This window comes from Schistocerca serialis, chromosome 2 (assembly GCF_023864345.2).
Source record: "Schistocerca serialis cubense isolate TAMUIC-IGC-003099 chromosome 2, iqSchSeri2.2, whole genome shotgun sequence".
Taxonomy (NCBI): domain Eukaryota; kingdom Metazoa; phylum Arthropoda; class Insecta; order Orthoptera; family Acrididae; genus Schistocerca; species Schistocerca serialis.
The window spans coordinates 373,078,605-373,098,025 of NC_064639.1; the positions used below are offsets into that span (position 1 = coordinate 373,078,605).

General features: G+C 42.6%; 1 protein-coding gene across 1 annotated transcript; it reads right to left on the reverse strand.

The window, feature by feature from the left end:
* Window positions 1-269: 269 nt before the first annotated feature.
* Window positions 270-872, reverse strand: LOC126456001 (gustatory and pheromone receptor 32a-like). The gene has a single exon (XM_050091756.1). The coding sequence runs from the start codon at window positions 870-872 to the stop codon at window positions 270-272; it is 603 nt and encodes a 200-aa protein (XP_049947713.1).
* Between the last annotated feature and the right edge of the window lie 18,549 nt (window positions 873-19,421).

Sequence of the window (19,421 nt, forward strand, 5' to 3'; positions counted from 1 at the left end):
ATAGTTGGAGGCACATCACACATTGTTACTCGAAAAATGACCAATGACTCAGTGTAAAGACAGAGCGTTTCATCGCAACTAAATACAAACAGACTGGAAACCAGATTACTCTTCATTTCTGGTGATTTAAAACTCACAAAATCACAACCAAATACATTCAAATAGGAATCGAGAATACTCCTTCTGATAACCGTTCTGAAATAAATAAGACAAAAGTTGGATTCAGTGGTAAGAATAATACAGCCAGTCGGCTAAATTGTAAATCTTATTTAGTTAACTGCAGACTGACCAATAATAACAAGGTATGTTATGACAACAGCAAGTGCTGAAACCAGCAGACGTCGGTCGACTTCGATGAATCCTGCAGCTGTGAAGCGCAGAAGCGAGTCCTGCGACGTCACACGCAGGAAGGCTTCCACTTCGCCAGCGAACGAAGAGCGCAGCACTGGTGACCTCCGCAGGATCACGCCGGTACGCCTCGCCGCGTTCTCGAATGCGGCACAGGACAACGCTATGGCAGCCAGCTTGAGGCAGTGGTAGGCGAGCCACAGCACCGACGTACTTACTGATTTATTGTATATTAGTATCTTCGTAGAGGATAATCCCGAAATGACGATAAGTAACTCGTACGCACTACAGGTGGCGCCGATCACACACTGTGCGATGTCAGTGGCTACTAGTAACCCAAAGTGTTCCTCCAGGACCTCGGCTGCGCGCCCTAACGCCACGAACGCCTCCAACAGATGGCTCAACCTTCCTGTCGTTATAGCCTCCTGCGGCGCTACTAGCAAGACCCGAAGGTCGGAACGGAGCACCATCTCCAAAAGGCATGTATTAAGACTCCTCAATCTCACCCACAGCTCCAGGGCCATCAGTACGAACTGATGGGTTACAATTGAGTCTATAAACCATCGGAAAACAATATGTAATAATGTAAACATTCCTGCAGGGGCTGATCTTAAACTAAATATAACTCCACTCATTAGCACAACGTTAATGACGATCGCAAGACCAACAGTAACTTTACCATAAATTGGTAGCTTCACAGGAACGTGGTCATCTACAAACTTGAGCTCTTTAATGAAGGATCGTACATGTGCTAGTCTAGTTATAGTGCATGTAACAAAAATCAACACTAGCTTTCCATCTGATATGATTAGTAAGATACAGTAAACAATTAATGGTAAGGTACGTAAAGTAGCGGGTAATTTCATCATTTGACTCCAATATAACACAGATGCCAGCACAGTAGCGAGCAGCCAGAATGCAGAAGGATGTATTATACTCTTCCATATACCACTACAACTTTTCTTGCAGCAGATGGTTGTCGTATCATCGTCTTCCACAGGCGCTAAACCTAATAGTATCCATAGTTTGTATAATGGTGACATGACTAAATGAAAATTTATCACGGATTTATGGTTTGATATCTGCAAGGCTGCTGTGTTTTTATTTGCCTTTGGCTCAGTTCTCTTACGAACAGTACCAAAATGTGGCCAATGTTGAAACCTAGAGCAGTTAACTGTCGTTCCTCGTTTACTAAGACACTTAGAATCTAGTTGCCTTTTTCTCTGCATTGGAACGGTATTCTTGTAATGATTCATATTTGTAGATGATTGCATTATTAATATTACGCTTCCAGAAGCATTTCCACTCATTTGGATAACGTGAAATGCCAATAGCTTTATCTCCTCGTTCAGAGCGTAAATTTAAAACTAAGTCTTTGCAATTTCAATGTTTTCATCGCTCTGCGTCCACACTTCTGATTTTCTGTCATTACCACCTATTGTGCCTTTCTTACTTCTTAATCATGCTTTCGATGTTCATTGGCACCTATTGACGTCCTGTCATCCTCAGAACTGCGAAATGAGAACTGGTTTTCCGCAATACAAAAGGAAGAGATCTTCAGAAAGCTACTCGATGGGGACTACGTTTCTGTGGTAACAGCCCTGGCATGACTTCGAATTCACAGGCCAGTTGCGTTTAATTTTTCAAGACCGGAAATTAATCACTTAAAAGGCTACCTACAATGTAGCGACGACTATCGATTTTCTTTCCTTAAACGTTTTTATCATAATGAGGTGAATTCCTCGCTTCAAAGTTTTGCAACCTACAGCACTGTAACACGTCTCCATACGAACAACGCATATCCTAAATGAACTGTTCTTGGAGGAGCGTCTTTCTCGAAAAGTCTAATGCTACCTCTCATTTCGTTCTATCAAAATACTTGTCGTAACTCATCTATCGCTGTATTACTTTTCGCTTATCTTGTCTACCAACGTATCTTTTCCCCTTTAATTCCTTATCCTGCTTCTAGTAATTTGTTCTTAAGCTTAATTTATTTTGGTAAGAAATTCAATAAGAGCCTTCCCTTGGAAGTACCTCTTCTTTCCCTTCTTTGTCAGTCTAGTTATGTTTTTGGGCATTTGTATGACACAGCATTTCTAATGTTTCCATTTCCTTCTCATTTTCTTTACATATAACACATATTTCGTATTTACTACTCATTTCCAGTAGAAATCTTCCTGGGTTGTTGAAGTCTCATTCTCAGATCCCCATCTGCTTGAGACTACTTGTGCGATCATACTTCCCAGACAGCATAATTCCTCAATGTCCTTTATTGCGATTTTCGCGTATTAAATGTCTCTGTCCTGATACCTTTCATCACTTTGTACATATTTATTATGGGTAGCCTCTTTTGTTAGTCATGAATAAAATACTAAATCATAGCAGCTCCCATTTTGCAGTAGTATACAGCTAATATATCAGTTCGAACATAAACCTATTGCAGTTTTGAAATTTTTAATGCGGCGCCCATTTGCAAGACGTCAGTCCAAATTTCAAATTGAAGTATACGAGCTACAAGCTACAATCGTCATGTAGTAACACCATGTCCCCTCCCGATCGTGCTGTTCGCAGTTGTTGCTCCTTGGTGAAGCAAGAAATTAGACTACGACTATTCTACTGTCTCCTCAAAGTCCTGACAGCTGCCAGGGTGCTTCCAGCTGCTGGGTTACCTATTGGCAAGAGCTTCCACCGCGAGCAGCTAAACGTAAGGTTTTTAATAAAACTAAATGTAGAGAGAACGAACTACACATTAACTTTATGTGGTCGCTGTAAACTGGAAGTGACGTAGATACAGAAAATAAGGGCGCAGCAGCATTAAGGTGGGTATTTGCTTCCCTCATTTACCACGACCATCTGCTTGACTCGATAAATATTTACCTGCTTCCCATTATGTCTCTGGATTTGTGTTGATTTTAATTGTTTCCTTTCGGAACAGGGACAATAAATTTCTGTCTTACGACTTTCTAAATCATACTTTTTTCTTTTGTTCTTACCTAATAGGAGGAAATTTATTTCTTAGATAACCAGTTAAATGTCTTCTTGTCCTTTAATTTGCAGAACGTAATCAGTACTTACTGTTGAGAGCTGTGAGGCAAGAATATATCTATTCTTAGGCTCAAAGGCATTTTGTACATACCAGAATGTCATACAAGCGCTCGTCAAGCCCTTGGAGAGTCTGTATACAAGCCAATGCTGCTAATCATGACAAATTTTCACGCATTTTTGAGGAACATCAGGCGATTATTCCCAGTCTTAGGCGTGAAAGACAAATTTAGTGAGAATTAGTGAGAGTTCGTTGGTGTCCATTTAACATCATTATATTTGCATACATACCTGCCAGAGATTATAACAATTCCAATGGAAACATGGATAAGCCATAAAATACACCGCGTTTTCCGTGTCTCAGATGAGATTTTCGGTGAAAAAAGGAAAAAAAGCCAGAAAGAAAGCTCCAGTAAAACAAAATTGAGAATAAGATCGTTATCCGTGCTCACCGCCAGCTGCCTGCGTTTTGAATTTCAGTAACAGCCAGGGCTCGTTCGAGATCATTTTCTGCACTAGCAATATGTAATTTGGTCCCCCCCCCCCTTCCTCCTTCCCCAAAGACATTAATCAGTTGCTTTCCTTGAGCTCTTGTTAAAACGTTTAAAATCAGTTCAAAATTTTATGATGGTGAACATGGGTTATTTTTTCTTTCAAAATAAATACAGCATAGACTTTCTTCTGTACGAGGAAATAATTTCTTAATCTCATCGCAGTGGTTAAAGTTAAAACAAGTAACAATTCATTTGCGCTTAAAGTAATTCCTGAGATCTCGAAATGATTTTAGTAAAAGCAGGAGTGAGTAGGCCTATTGATCTTTCTAGCTTCAATAAAAATGTACGATCTGGTAAATTCAATTGAAATAAGGGATATAGAAAATTTTTATTCAATAATGGAAATGTTTAATTTTGTAATTTACCAATTATTTCACTTGCAATCGCAGATGGTGTAACAGAAACACAAAACATAGCATCACATTTTATACTGACGTGTTAAACATAAGAAAATGTTCAACTATGAAAGTTGTACGTTACATATGAAGAAAAGTCATCAGTATCTAGTTATATTTTTAAAAAAATTGCAGTGAAAGTAGCTGCTGACTGATAAACATGATCTCACATTTTATGTATACAGCTAAAGGATTAAGTGTAAATTTGTGTGAGTTACGAAAGGCAAATTCGTAGAGCTATTCAGTGTATCTGATGACAAATGTTGCCTTCGATAAAACATATATCGAAATTTATCCAGCCCTTAACTTAGCCACTTTTTCAAATTAGACTCTCTCTATTGACTTCAAGGCGTTGCTTTCAGTGGCTAAAGCTGACTGTCGACACAACCGTTTCTGAAAAAGTATTAGGTACGCAGCCTACTCATGTCCGCTACACGTCAGTGAGAAATGCCGTGAGAGTGGGCTGATTTACCCCGAGGAGCACAGTGAAACCGTGGTAGCATTTACAAGCGTTTATTTCCAGCAGAAACGTACAGTGTGACGTTCAGCGTGCATGCAAAAGCAGTCCGTCATAGAATGCGCCGCTGCCTCGATGGCGCCCGTTACGTCCTATGCCCTGGGTGGCTGCTACGGCAGCGCCGTGTGGCTCGGAAGCAGGTGAAGTATCAGGCTTGGCCGAGGCCTGCGTGGAGGGAGGCCCGCAACCCTAAATCCGTAAGAGTACTAGCGGGTGGAGATCTCTTCTGAACAGTACGTTGGGAGGCATCCCGGGTATGCTCAATAATGTTCATGTCAGGGGAGTCTGGTGGGCAGCGGAAGTGTTTAAGCTCAGAAGTGTGTTCCTGGAGCCACTCAGTAGCAATTCTGGAAGTGTGGGGTGTTGCTTTGTCCTGATGGAATTGTCCAAGCCCGTCGCGGTGCACAATTGAAATGAATGGATGCAGGTGGTCAGAGAGAATGCTTATACTCGTGTACCTGTCAGAGTCGTATCTTGATGTATCAGGGGTCCCATATCACTCCTACTGCACACGCTCCACTCCATTACTGAGCCTCCATCAGCTTCAACAGTCCCCTGCTGACATGCAGGGTCCATGGATTCATTAGGTTTTCTCCATACCCGTACACGTCCATCCGCTCAATACAAATTGAAATGAGACTCGTCCTACCAGGCAACGTGTTTCCACTCATCAACAGTCCAATATCTGTGTTGACAGGCCCAGGCGAGGCGTAAAGCTTTGTGTCGTGCAGTCATCAAGGGGCACGGAGTGGGCCTTCGTCTCCGAAAGCCCGTATCGATGATGATTCGTTGATAGTTCGCACGCTGAAACTTGTTGATGGCGCAGATTTGAATTCTACAGCAATTTCCGGAAGGGTTGCGCTTCTGTCATGTTGAACGATTCTCTTCAGTCGTCGTTAGTTCCGTTCTTACCGACAGCAGAACTAACTGAAAACCCCAATTACTGACATCAGTATTAAGCAACATTGCTAACAACATGTTCTACTACAGCTTAAGAAAAGCAGCTGACGGCACCACAGATTTAAGCAACCATTGCTAATGGAACTAACTACAATTTTATTAAAAATACAAGCACAGCCAGATCTGCTCTTGCAGTTTCATGAAACGAGCACTCGACGGTTTTAATAAAAACAGTTATTGACGGAAGGTATTAAGCACTACCACCAACATGACTTAGCATGGCAATTTAAAAAAAAAGCAACTATTGGCACATCCACTTTGCACCTGTTAGCAGAATTTAATAGAATGATCAACTGTACTCATAGTTAAACAGCAACTGCCAACAAGAAAACCATTTTTCAAAATTCCCTTTGGCGTAATTAAAATTTACCTTATCACTGTGCGAGGTAATATCCCATATATGTTAGGGCTCACATGCGGTTCCTCTTCGTCGAAATGTCTTGGCTCAAACTCGTCTGGGGGTTGAACCGTACGTGTCGCATTACACGCTCTTATTTTGGACATTTGTGACCCTTTGGGTAAATTTTCTGTTCGACGGCAAGTTTGCGGACTACAAAGTTAACATAATATACGACGGCTATCCACAAAGTACGTTACGTTTTGGAATTAAAAATAAATGAAGTATTGGAATTTTTTTTATTATATACATATGAAAGCCACACTTAAATATTACTTTTCTACATAGTTGCGATTTAAATTAAGGCACTTATCGTAGCGATGGACGAGCTTGGTAACTCCTTCGTCGTAAAATTCGGCCGCCTGCGCCTTCAACCACGTGGTTACCTCTTCTTGAAGCTGTGCGTCGTTATCAAAACGATTCATAGCCAACCACTTCTTCATTGCTGTGAATAAGTGGAAGTCGCTCGGTGCCAGGTCGGGACTGTACGGCGGATGAGGAAACAACTCCCACTTAAAAGATTCGAGAACTTCACGAGTGGCATTTGCCGTGTGGGCCCGGGCGTTGTCGTGAATCAGCAAGATCTTTGAGCCCAACTTTCCCCTGCGCTTGTTTTGTATTGCTCTCCTGAGGTTGTGCAGAGTTTGGCAATACCTTTGAGAGTTTATTGTAGTGCCTCTTTCCAGAAAATCCAAGAAAATCACACCTTTTCTGTCCTAAAAGACAGTCGCCACGTGGTTGAAGGCGCAGGCAGCCGAATTTTACGACGAAGGAATTTCCAAGCTCGACCATCGCTACGATAAGTGCCTTAATTTAAATCGCAACTATGTAGAAAAGTAGTATTTAAGTGTGGCTTTCATCTGTATATAATTAAAAAAATTTCCAATACTTTATTTATTTTTAATTCCAAAATATAATGTACTTTGTGGATAGCCCTCGTATAACAACAGTAGTAATGTCCACCCCCGGTAGCTGAGTGGTGAGCGTGACGGAATGTCACTCCTAAGGGCCCGGGTTCGATTCCCGGCTCAGGGACTGGGTGTTGTGTTGTCCTAGTTTTATCTCCATCGACGCGCAAGTCGCCGAAGAAGCGTCAAATCGAAAGACTTGCACCAGCCGAACGGTCTACCCCACGGGAGGCCCTAGTCACACGACATTTTTTAACAGTAGTGATAATATTGAGAACTAAATTAACAATTCATAAATGATGTAGACAATACAGTAGCGATTTAGGTAGAATAATGTTCATTCAGAAACCAAACTAATAGCGAAAGTGGGCGTATTTAGAGTTACTGTTACACTCTAGCGCATATCCATTTGACACAGTTAGATAATTCACAATCTCATTGCGTATCACAATACTCCACCTCGTCATCTTCGCGAAAAGTTAGAGTTCAATCGAGGCCCTCGGCTGCTCACCTCTCAGAGACTAAGTCCCTCTATTCCACACAATGCGAAATTTTCTAAGTCGTTTCACTCCCTAGCTGCGTACAGACCGTCCGTCCGCTTTCGCGTCTGCATCCGAACTGTACCCTTTGGTGTCTCCAGCCGAACTGTTCTCTTTGGTGTCTAGACCAGAACTGCCCTCTGCCCGTCTCCGACTGCGTTTCCCGAGCGCCGAACATCTTCGCTCAACTGACTAGCGCAGTTCCCTTTCCTGAAGTCGTCCATCTGATTGGCTACAGTTTATTCTACATTACTTTACGTTTTAACGTATTTAAATAATCAAAGCTTGACCACTTTCATGTGCTAAATAAAGTAACAATAATATCTATTGCATAATAAACGTTAAATTCTTCTACATAATACCAATACAATTTCCTTCTTAGCTTTGAATGCCACGGCCAGTAGCTTTGCGCCAATGTGCTTTATGATAAATAAATAAAGAATAAAAGTAACTATTATGCACCAAACTTTACAAGAAATATTCTGTTCCCTAATGATTCAGTAAGGTGTCATGCTGTCATCGTTCAATGTGTTTTGTGTGGAGCAAATGATGATCTGATGCTTAACTGTAAATACTGATAATTTAAATTTAGTACGTATTTTAAACTAATAAAATTACAGAGTTGATACTTACAACGTTTGTCATTTTAATGATGCTCTTCTATATGAAATATCGATCGTTAAGATCGACCAAACCGTTCAGACTTAAGATTCAGGTCTTTGTTACAAAACTTGTTAATTTCAGTTTAACAATAAATCCTAAACTACACTCCTGGAAATGGAAAAAAGAACACATTGACACCGGTGTGACAGACCCACCATACTTGCTCCGGACACTGCGAGAGGGCTGTACAAGCAATGATCACACGCACGGCACAGCGGACACACCAGGAACCGCGGTGTTGGCCGTCGAATGGCGCTAGCTGCGCAGCATTTGTGCACCGCCGCCGTCAGTGTCAGCCAGTTTGCCGTGGCATACGGAGCTCCATCGCAGTCTTTAACACTGGTAGCATGCCGCGACAGCGTGGACGTGAACCGTATGTGCAGTTGACGGACTTTGAGCGAGGGCATATAGTGGGCATGCGGGAGGCCGGGTGGACGTACCGCCGAATTGCTCAACACGTGGGGCGTGAGGTCTCCACAGTACATCGATGTTGTCGCCAGTGGTCGGCGGAAGGTGCACGTGCCCGTCGACCTGGGACCGGACCGCAGCGACGCACGGATGCACGCCAAGACCGTAGGATCCTACGCAGTGCCGTAGGGGACCGCACCGCCACTTCCCAGCAAATTAGGGACACTGTTGCTCCTGGGGTATCGGCGAGGACCATTCGCAACCGTCTCCATGAAGCTGGGCTACGGTCCCGCACACCGTTAGGCCGTCTTCCGCTCACGCCCCAACATCGTGCAGCCCGCCTCCAGTGGTGTCGCGACAGGCGTGAATGGAGGGACGAATGGAGACGTGTCGTCTTCAGCGATGAGAGTCGCTTCTGCCTTGGTGCCAATGATGGTCGTATGCGTGTTTGGCACCGTGCAGGTGAGCGCCACAATCAGGACTGCATACGACCGAGGCACACAGGGCCAACACCCGGCATCATGGTGTGGGGAGCGATCTCCTACACTGGCCGTACACCACTGGTGATCGTCGAGGGGACACTGAATAGCGCACGGTACATCCAAACCGTCATCGAACCCATCGTTCTACTATTCCTAGACCGGCAAGGGAACTTGCTGTTCCAACAGGACAATGCACGTCCGCATGCATCCCGTGCCACCCAACGTGCTCTAGAAGGTGTAAGTCAACTACCCTGGCCAGCAAGATCTCCGGATCTGTCCCCCATTGAGCATGTGTGGGACTGATGAAGCGTCGTCTCACGCGGTCTGCACGTCCAGCACGAACGCTGGTCCAACTGAGGCGCCAGGTGGAAATGGCATGGCAAGCCGTTCCACAGGACTACATCCAGCATCTCTACGATCGTCTCCATGGGAGAATAGCAGCCTGCATTGCTGCGAAAGGTGGATATATTCTGACCCCAGAAATGTGTCAATAAAGTTTCCCCTTCCTGGGACAATGAATTCACGGTGTTCTTATTTCAATTTCCAGGAGTGTATTATAGATATGATCAATATTCAAGTTTTATTGGGGTCACCATGAAATTTTTTGGAGGATGACAGATTAAAATTACTGTGGCTTCATTCCCTGCACTACTACAGAAGTTTTCATAAATGCTTTCCTTTATGGCCGATCTTAGGTCCACCATCTTTAACACTGCTACGTCTCCTTGGCTACAAAAGCCTTCTATTGGGTTTCCCGATGACGTAGGTTCTCTACTGTCTCACCTGCACACTACAGCGCTTAGGCCTCAATAGACAATAGACGCCTTTGAGTTTCCCCATCTCGTGGCGAATCTGCGCCCTTCGTGGCATCCAGTCCTGGATGACAGGGTTCGTTTCACAATTCCTGAAGGCTGACTCTTTCGGCCATATACTTAAATGAGAGCGCAATGCTCGTTAAAACACAACTGATAATTTTGCTGAAAGTTAAATTTAATTCAGGGCTGGTAGATTACCGAAATATGGGAGCAAGTATGTTTATTAGTTCTAAGCCATCAAGGTCCTTTTAAATAATGAAAGCAAAAACAAACATACACACCTTCAATCAGGCAACTTAGTACAAAACAGGAGCTAAAATTTTAACATAAATCAAGTCAACCGTCTGTTTCAGTAGACGGTTACTTACAATATACTGCTACCGGGAACCATGAAGACGCAAAATGGACGGATAGAATTACAAGGTCCCCTTCCAGTAATATACGAGACATAAATAAAGCTATAAAAACCGCAAACAATATATATACAGAACTGACGGACCGCTCGTCCTCACAAGGTACAATAAACAACTTTAAATAAAGCTCTAACTACCATGTCACAGGAGTGGCTTAAACCAAATGTGGCTTTGCAGTTTTGAACAGACTTAGCCAAGCCACTCCACTAATATTGAGTCATCAGTCTTCTGAATGGTTTGATGAGGCCCTAGACGAATTTCTCTGCTGCGTCTCTCGTCGTCTCAGAGTAGCACTTGCGACCTATGTCCTCAATTATTTGCTGAACGTATTCCAATCTCTGTCTTACTCTACAGTTTTTACCCTCTGCAGCTCCCTCTAGTACCATGGATGTTATTGCGTGAAGTCTTAACAGACGTCCTACCTTCCTGTCCCTTTTTCTCGTCAGTATTTTCCATACATCTCTCTCCTCACCGATTCTCCGGAGAACCACCTCAGTCCTTACTTTATGAGTCTACACAACTTTCAACAGTCTTCTGTAACACCACATCTGAAATTCATCGATTCTCTTCTGTTCCGGTTGTTCTGCAGTCCATGTTTCACTATCATACAATTCCGTGCTCCAGACGAACATTCTTAGAAATTTCTTCATCAAATTAAAGACTATGTTTGATACTAGTAGACTTCTCTTGGCCAGGAATGCCCTTTTTGCCATTGTTAGTATGCTTCTGATGTCCGCCTTGCTCCATCTTTAGCTATTTTGCTGCCTAGGTATCAGAATGTCGTAACTTCATCCACTTCGTGACCATCAGTCCTGATGTTAAGGCCCGCATCTCGTGGTCGTGCGGTAGCGTTCTCGCTTCCCACGCCCGGGTTCCCGGGTTCGATTCCCGGCGGGGTCAGGGATTTTCTCTGCCTAGTGATGGCTGGGTGTTGTGTGCTGTCCTTAGGTTAGTTAGGTTTAAGTAGTTCTAAGTTCTAGGGGACTAATGACCACAACAGTTGAGTCCCATAGTGCTCAGAGCCATTTGAACCATTTTTTGAACCTGATGTTAAGTATCTCATTGTTCTCATTTCCGCTACTTCTCATTATCTTCATCTTTCTTCAATTTACTCTCAGTCCATATTCTGTGCTCATTACATTGTTCATTCCATTCAGCAGACCCTGTAAATTCTTCTTCAATTTCACTGAGGATAGCAATGTCACCAGCGAACCTTTCCTATGATATTCTTTCACTATAAATTGTAATTTCACTCTTGACCTTTTCTTTTACGTCAATCATTGGTTCTTCAATGTATAGATTAAACAGTAGGGTGAAAGACTACATCCCTGTCTTACATCCTTTTAATACGAGCACTTTGTTCTTGGTATTCCTCTCTTATTGTTTCTTCTTGGCTCTTGTACATGTTGTATATTACCCCTCTCTCTATAGCTTACCCCTACTTTCCTCAGAATGTCTTACATCCGTTATAAATTGCAACGTCAGAACTGCCTCCCTGGTGCTTCTACGTTTCCTGAAGTCTAACTCATCGTCATCTAACACATCCTCGTTATCTTTTTCATTCTTCTGTATATTATCCTTGTCAGCAGCTTTAATTTGTGAGCTGTTAAGCTGATTGAGCTCTTGCAGTCTTGGGAATTGTGTGGATGATAGATTGATATATCGCCAGTCTCATATATTCTGAACACCAACGAGCATAATCGTTTTGTTTTCAATTCCCCCAGCGATGTCGGAGTTTCCAATGAAATGTTATCTATCTCTGCTGCCTTACTTAATTTTTAAGTCTTCCAAAGCTCTTCTAAATTCTGACTCTATTACCGGATCCCCTATCTCTTATCCGCTCTCTCATCTGCATTTAACAGTGGATTGCCGTTGTACTCTTGATGTAGCTGCCCTTGCTTTTAATTTCACCGAAGGTTGTTTTCACTTTTCGATATTCTGAGTCAGTCCTCCCGACACTCATTGCATTTTCGATTCTTCGCATTTTTCATGTAGCAATTTGCCTTAGCTTCCCTGCCCTTCCTATTTATTTAATTCCTAAGTGACTTGTATGTCTGTGTTCCTCAATTTCCTTCAACAGTTTAGTACTTCCTTCTTCAATTGATCTGCTGAAGTACTTCTTCCGTCACTCATGTTTTCTTCGCGGCTGTCCTTCATGTACCTACGTTTTCCTCCCCTTTTTGAGATGTCCGTTCCTCTTCAATTGAGCTGCCTGCTGTACTATTCATTATGCCAGTATCTATATCTTCAGAGAAGTATTCTGTATCCCACTTCTTTGGGCATTGATTCTTCGTGATCCGTCTCTTAGACTTCAGTCTACTCTTCATCGTTACCAACTTGTGCCGGCCGCGGTGGTCTAGCGGTTCTGGCGCTGCAGTCCGGAACCGCGGGACTTCTACGGTCGCAAGTTCGAATCCTGCCTCGGGCATGGGTGTGTGTGATGTCCTTACGTTAGTTAGGTTTAAGTAGTTCTAAGTTCTAGGGGACTTATGACCTAGTATGTTGAGTCCCATAGTGCTCAGAGCCTTTTTGAACCAACTTGTGATCCGAATCTATATCTGCCCCTGGGTGCACCATACAATTTAGTATGTAATTTCGTAATCTCTGCCTGACTTGAAATCTAACTGAAATCGTCCTGTATCTCCCACCCTTTTCCAAGTATCCCTCTTCCTTTTGTGATTTCTGAACAGGGTACACGCTATTACTAACTGAAATTTATTGCAGAACTCAATTAGTTTTTGTTCGCTGTCATAGCTACTGCCAAGCCCATATTCTCCCAAAACCTTTTATTCTACACCTTCCACTACAACCGCATTCCAATCCCATATGACTGTTAGATTTTGATCTCCTTTTATTTACCGAATAACGCGTTCAACATCCTTATGTACTTTCTCGCTTTCTGCGCCTTTGCTTGAGATGTCAGCTTGTGTACCTGAGAAATTGCTGTCGGTGTTTGTTTTTCTGTCGATTCTAATGAAAACAACCCTATCACTGAAATGTTCACTGTAACTCACTCTCTATACTACCTCCCTGTTCTTAACGAATCTCACTTCCGTTGTACCATTTTCTGCTGCTGCCGATATTACCCTATTCTCAACTGATCAGAACTCCTTGTCTTCTTTCCACTTCACTTCACTGACCCTGATATATCTAGACTGAGCCTTAGCATTTCCGTTTTCAGATTTTCTAGATTCCCTGCCACGCTCAAACTTCTGATGTTCCTCGCCCCAAGTGGCAGAGCATTACCCTTTCGGGGTTATTCAATCTCTTTTTCATGGCCCGCTCGCCCTTGGCAGTCCCCTTCCGGAGATCCGAATGGAAGGCTATGCCAGAGTCTTTTGCCAATGAAGAGATCATGACTCTTTCTCAACTGCAGGCAACGTGTCCTGTGGTTACACGTTATGTGTCTTTAATGTTGTGGTTTCCATTGCCTTCTGCATTCTCATGCCGTAAATAATTGCTGATTAGTCCTCCTTTTAGGAGCGGTTTCTCACACCAAGCACAAAAGTGTGCTCTGAACCTCTGCCCACTCCTCCACCCTCTTAGACAAGGCCATTGACAGAATGAGGGTGATGTCTTATGCTGGAAATCCTCGGCCTCACATACACCACCTCAAATGATGGCAATGTTCCCACATGAGACTCTGAGTTGCGACAAAACCACAAATGGAAAATAGATGTTCTAATCACCATGTCTAGTATTCATGTCAGAAGCTTGGCATTTTTGAAATTATCTTATGGATACTCCCCGTTTTCCCATTAGTTTGAGGGTGGAATGGGTTTATTTGTAACTTCCGAATACGTAACATAAGCTGTTTCGTAAGTTCTGAAACGAAGTTCGTGTTCTCACCAATGAATAAACAGCAACTCTAATCTTCCAACTGCTAACTAATGCCTGTGCTATAGTATTTGCAAGTTGCTCTGACATTACTACCATTGCTAGAAACCGTGAAAAATGGTCGATGACTGTAAGGAAATATATATTCCCCATAGGTGTTTTGTTGACTGTCCAAGGATGCTGAGCCCAGGCATTTGAAATGGCTTCAGCACCTCTGGTGACCTCTGCAAAGGGATTTTATAATGCGAAATATCTGCTCCCTGCAGACATGTTACACAGCTCTTGACATATTACTCCACATCATGCTCTCTGTTTTTCCACCAAAGCCGTTCTACAATACGTCTATCTGTTGCTAGTTAACCATTGCTACCTGACAATATATGGTCATGAGCCTGCTGTAGCACTTCTTTTTGTAAGGCCGCTGGCAACCTGACGCATGGTCCACAGAACAAATCCTATTGACTTGAAACCCTGACGTTCTTTACTCTCTGCCTGTGTTTCCTGCCATTCTAAAACACTCTTGCTCAATGTTCTCAGCGTGGCTACTTTACTCCATGTTTATTTCCTTCTTGGCTTATGGTTCATCTTGCAAGCAAACTCACTGAGCTGGAGGGTGCAACGTGTTAGACAACTAGACGGCTCTTTCAGATCAAGTAACCATTTCAGTGATGTGTGATCCGACACAACGGTGTATGACTACTAACATTTCCTTTCCAGCTGTTAAGTATTTATACTAGGCTTTATTTAATTGCCTAGAATTATACGCCACAGGATGCTCCTGTTCATTTACAATGTGACCCAAAATACAAGCTGATCGCAGAAGTGTTGTATGGGGGGATGAAATCTTTTTTGCAATTGTGAAACCTAAGACAAAACGCAAGATCAATGCCTCCTTCAATTTTTCGAATGCTAGCTGACACTCCCATGCCTAATGAAGCTTTACCCATGTTTTGAGTATTCTGTTCAAAGCTTTGGCTATTCGATCTATGAACTACGAGACGGTACATAATAGGATGATAGTTCACTTATGATAGGAAACTCTAAAAAATGTAGAGATTTCTTAATCTCCACTGTTCAATCCCTGTTTATAAATAATAAGACAAATATTAATGATCTGAAAAGTGAATTTATCTCAGTAAACATTCATGAAACAGTCAGACGAGGGATTTCACCCACACTCACACTTTTTGGTATTTATACGAGTGGCGTTCAGAAAGTAAGCTCCGATCGGTCGCGAAATGGAAACGACTATGAAAATCCGATAAAGCTTTGCACAGATGTGTTGGGTAGTGTCTCTAGTATAACCCCAGTTAGCATCACGTCGCTCTTCTCATTTCTGAGCTCGCAGTGAGTGCGTAAAGATGTCTAGAAAATAGTGTCTGCCGCCAAGTACGAGGGCCTGGTGAGAAATTTCGCCTGAAGCTATGCAGCTAACATTACATAACTGTCGTGCTGTTTCGTCTTCACGACAATTCTCAGCCGCATTCTGCAGAGGCAATGAAGATGCTCCTGCATCGTTTTCAAATGGAAATGTTAGATTACCCACAATACAGTCCGCAATTGTCTCCCCCTGAGTTTCATCTCTGGTCACATGAACCGCTGTCTTTGAAGACAACATTTTGACACAGACAACGAGGTGTAGGCCAGCGTGGAGAATTGGCGGAAAGCACTGGCGGCTGCCTTCTATGATGAGGCTATTGAAAAGTTGGTACAACGCTATGACAGAACGGCGACTACGTAGAGAAGTAGCTGAAAGGTGTAGCTAATTGTTACAAGTAAAACATTTCTGATGTTCACTGTGGTTTCAATTTGGCAATCAATCGGAGCTTACTTTCTGAACAGGCCTCGTACTTGCTGTGATCTCTGTTCTCATAGACTAACCTTCAGCCACGGGAGATGACCAGGACTGCATATACGCTAGGCGAAACTAGTACTTCAGTATTCCAGTGGCCACCTGCAGAGCTCGCACAAGGCGGGTTACCACTTTGCACGTTTCTCGTCAGGTGCAGTCAATATTATGGAACTGTAGTGCGACTCGGTTCCTAGCAGCTATTAGTATGAACCTGTAGTATCACGTCGCACTAGGAGCCAACAATACGGAGCTGCAATACCACAGTACGCTATTACAGAAGTCGCGCCCATCAACTTAGCGGGCAGAGAGTGTGTGTTACCCTGTGGAAAGTTATCCAGCGGCGAGAGTCTACCAGTGTGTCCATAGCAGCATCCACTACATCTCTATCCACATTGGTTATCGGACTGAAGAGTAGCTGACATTCTTCGGTAGTGTTTACTAGAGTTTAGAAACTTCATTGTGTATCTCGACTTAGCCATAGATCCACTGATCTTGAAGGTAAGTATTTGTGAAATTCAATAAAAGTGTGTCTTTAAAACCTGTTCCGTAATCATTTCAGAAGTTATGTTCTTAGAAACCGTGCCTGACGTGAAGTTGCGAGTAATGTCCTAGTTACAATGACATCAGCGGCACCTGACGCTCTATTGTCGGTATCCTGCTTGACAGTAGGCACACACTAAGGCTCACACGGTAACAAAAACTGTCTTTAAACAATAAATGACCATTTTATTGTTAATAACGTAAATTGTAGGAATTAACTCTTTGTTGGTGACAAGGTCATAATGGGCAATGTTTCAAATCAGTTACAGACTGAAATACATGGACTGAAGCTGTATGCCACAATATATGGCATGAAAGTTTCCGCAAATAAATTAAAGTAATGGCAGGATTAAAACACATACGAGAAAAAACAGCAACAAATAGACGAATGTTCGAACAAATATGTGAATTTAAAAATCCCAGATGCCATCTCAAGCATATAAAATACGACGCTTTTGAGATAAAGCTCGAAAGAGTTAGGTAGTTCTGTGTTGTAATGCGACGACAGATGCAAAAGCGTACTTCTAATTTGTAACTAAATAAAATAATTTACCTCTCTAGAAATAATGTTTCTCCGCTAGGCATGGGATATGCCTTCCTAAAGCGGAAGAAGGATATTAACGTTAAATAGCAATTAAATGTGGATTCGTTTTCAAATGTTGCCAACAGATATAAAATAAACTGGAGGGATCGTGCTCAACATATTTAAACTAACAGAATCATGAAGACTGCTTTCTGCTACATTTCGAGAGGAAAACCAAATATTTTTCATTCTTTAAGAAGGTGACATGCACAGTTTTGAGGCGGAGTTAGTCAGTATGTCTACTTGTTGATTAGGATATTACTGTGACTTCTTTAGGTGTAATAACTAATGAGACGAAGTAAAAATTAATTGATTCCTTTTTGTGATATAAGGATGTAAGTAATCACAGATCATTCAGCTTCTTCTCGCCACAAAAGTAATTTCTTGTTTCCACTGACTGCTGCACCTGCTGCTGCAGGAACTTTAATCAAAGATCACTTCCTAAAATCACGTCCCACTAGAAATGAAATTACAGAAATACTGGCCTTTCTAGACATTCTTTTATATAATGGGTATCCATACGCGCGTTTCCTCCTTCCATAGTCTAGTGAGGACCATGTACTTTACAGCCCTTTGTAAACGTGGAGATGAATGCTGATCTTAAAATAGTTTAACTGCACACGTAAGCTCTAAGAGTCAGAATTTGTATGCAGCTGATGCAAGATGGCATAAAGAACACATGCTCTGGGTCTCATAACAAAAGATGTCTCATAAAGCTCTGATCAAAGTGTCTGCTAAACAGATCTGCTCCCAGCACCCCGTTATACTTGAGCGTACCACTTCGAGAAATTAAAAATTCTGTACAAGAAAGTAGTAGGGACATGGCGGCATCACCCCAATTTTGATACCAAACTCATCTTCATCTTCGTTTCCCCTCGATTCAACATATGAGGAAGGAAAAGACATACACAAAGCTAGCGAAATGGGCAAGCGGAGAGATATTAATGCAACCAGAGGAGATAAGGAAAAGATGGAAAGAGTACTTTGATAAATTACTAAATGTGAGAACGGCAATGGAAAGAGAATAGAAGTACGGCAGGGGGAGCAAGGTTCTGGATGGAGAAGATGATATAACGATGTTAGAAGTGGAAGCAGCTTTGAGAAAAATGATAACAGGAAAGGCACCTGGTATAGATGAAATTACTGTGGAGATGATAAAGGCAGCTGGACAAGTTGGGCTACAGTGGCTGTATATCTACATCTACATCTACATGATTACTCTGCGATTCACATTTAAGTGCTTGGCAGAGGGTTCATCGAACCACAATCATACTATCTCTCTACCACTCCACTCCCGAACAGCGCACGGGAAAAACGAACATCTAAACCTTTCTGTTCGAGCTCTGATTTCTCTTATTTTATTTTGATGATCCTTCCTACCTATGTAGGTTGGGCTCAACAAAATATTTTCGCATTCGGAAGAGAAAGTTGGTGACTGAAAATTCGTAAATAGATCTCGCCGAGACGAAAAAAGTCTTTGCTGTAGTGACTTCCATCCCAACTCGCGTATCATATCTGCCACACTCTGTCCCATATTACGTGATAATACAAAACGAGCTGCCCTTTTTTGCACCCTTTCGATGTCCTCCGTCAATCCCACCTGGTAAGGATCCCACACTGCGCAGCAATATTCTAACAGAGTGCGAATGAGTGTAGTGTAAGCTGTCTCTTTAGTAGACTTGTTGCATCTTCTAAGTGTCCTGCCAATGAAACGCAACCTTTGGCTCGCCTTCCCCACAATAGTATCTATGTGGTCTTTCCAACTGAAGTTGTTCGTAATTCTAACACCCAGGTATTTAGTTTAATTGACAGCCTTGAGAATTGTACTATTTATCGAGTAATCGAATTCCAACGGATTTCTTTTGGAACTTATGTGGATCACCTCACACTTTTAGTTATTTAGTGTCAATTGCCACGTGCCACACCATACAGCAATCTTTTCTAAATCGCTTTGCAACTGATACTGGTCTTCGGATGACCTTACTAGACGGTAAATTACAGCATCATCTGCGAACAACGTAAGAGAACTGCTCAGATTGTCACCCAGGTCATTTATACGGATCAGGAACAGCAGACGTCCCAGGACGCTTCCCTGGGGAACACCTGATATCACTTCAGTTTTACTCGATGATTTCGCGCCTATTACTACGAACTGCGACCTTCCTGAC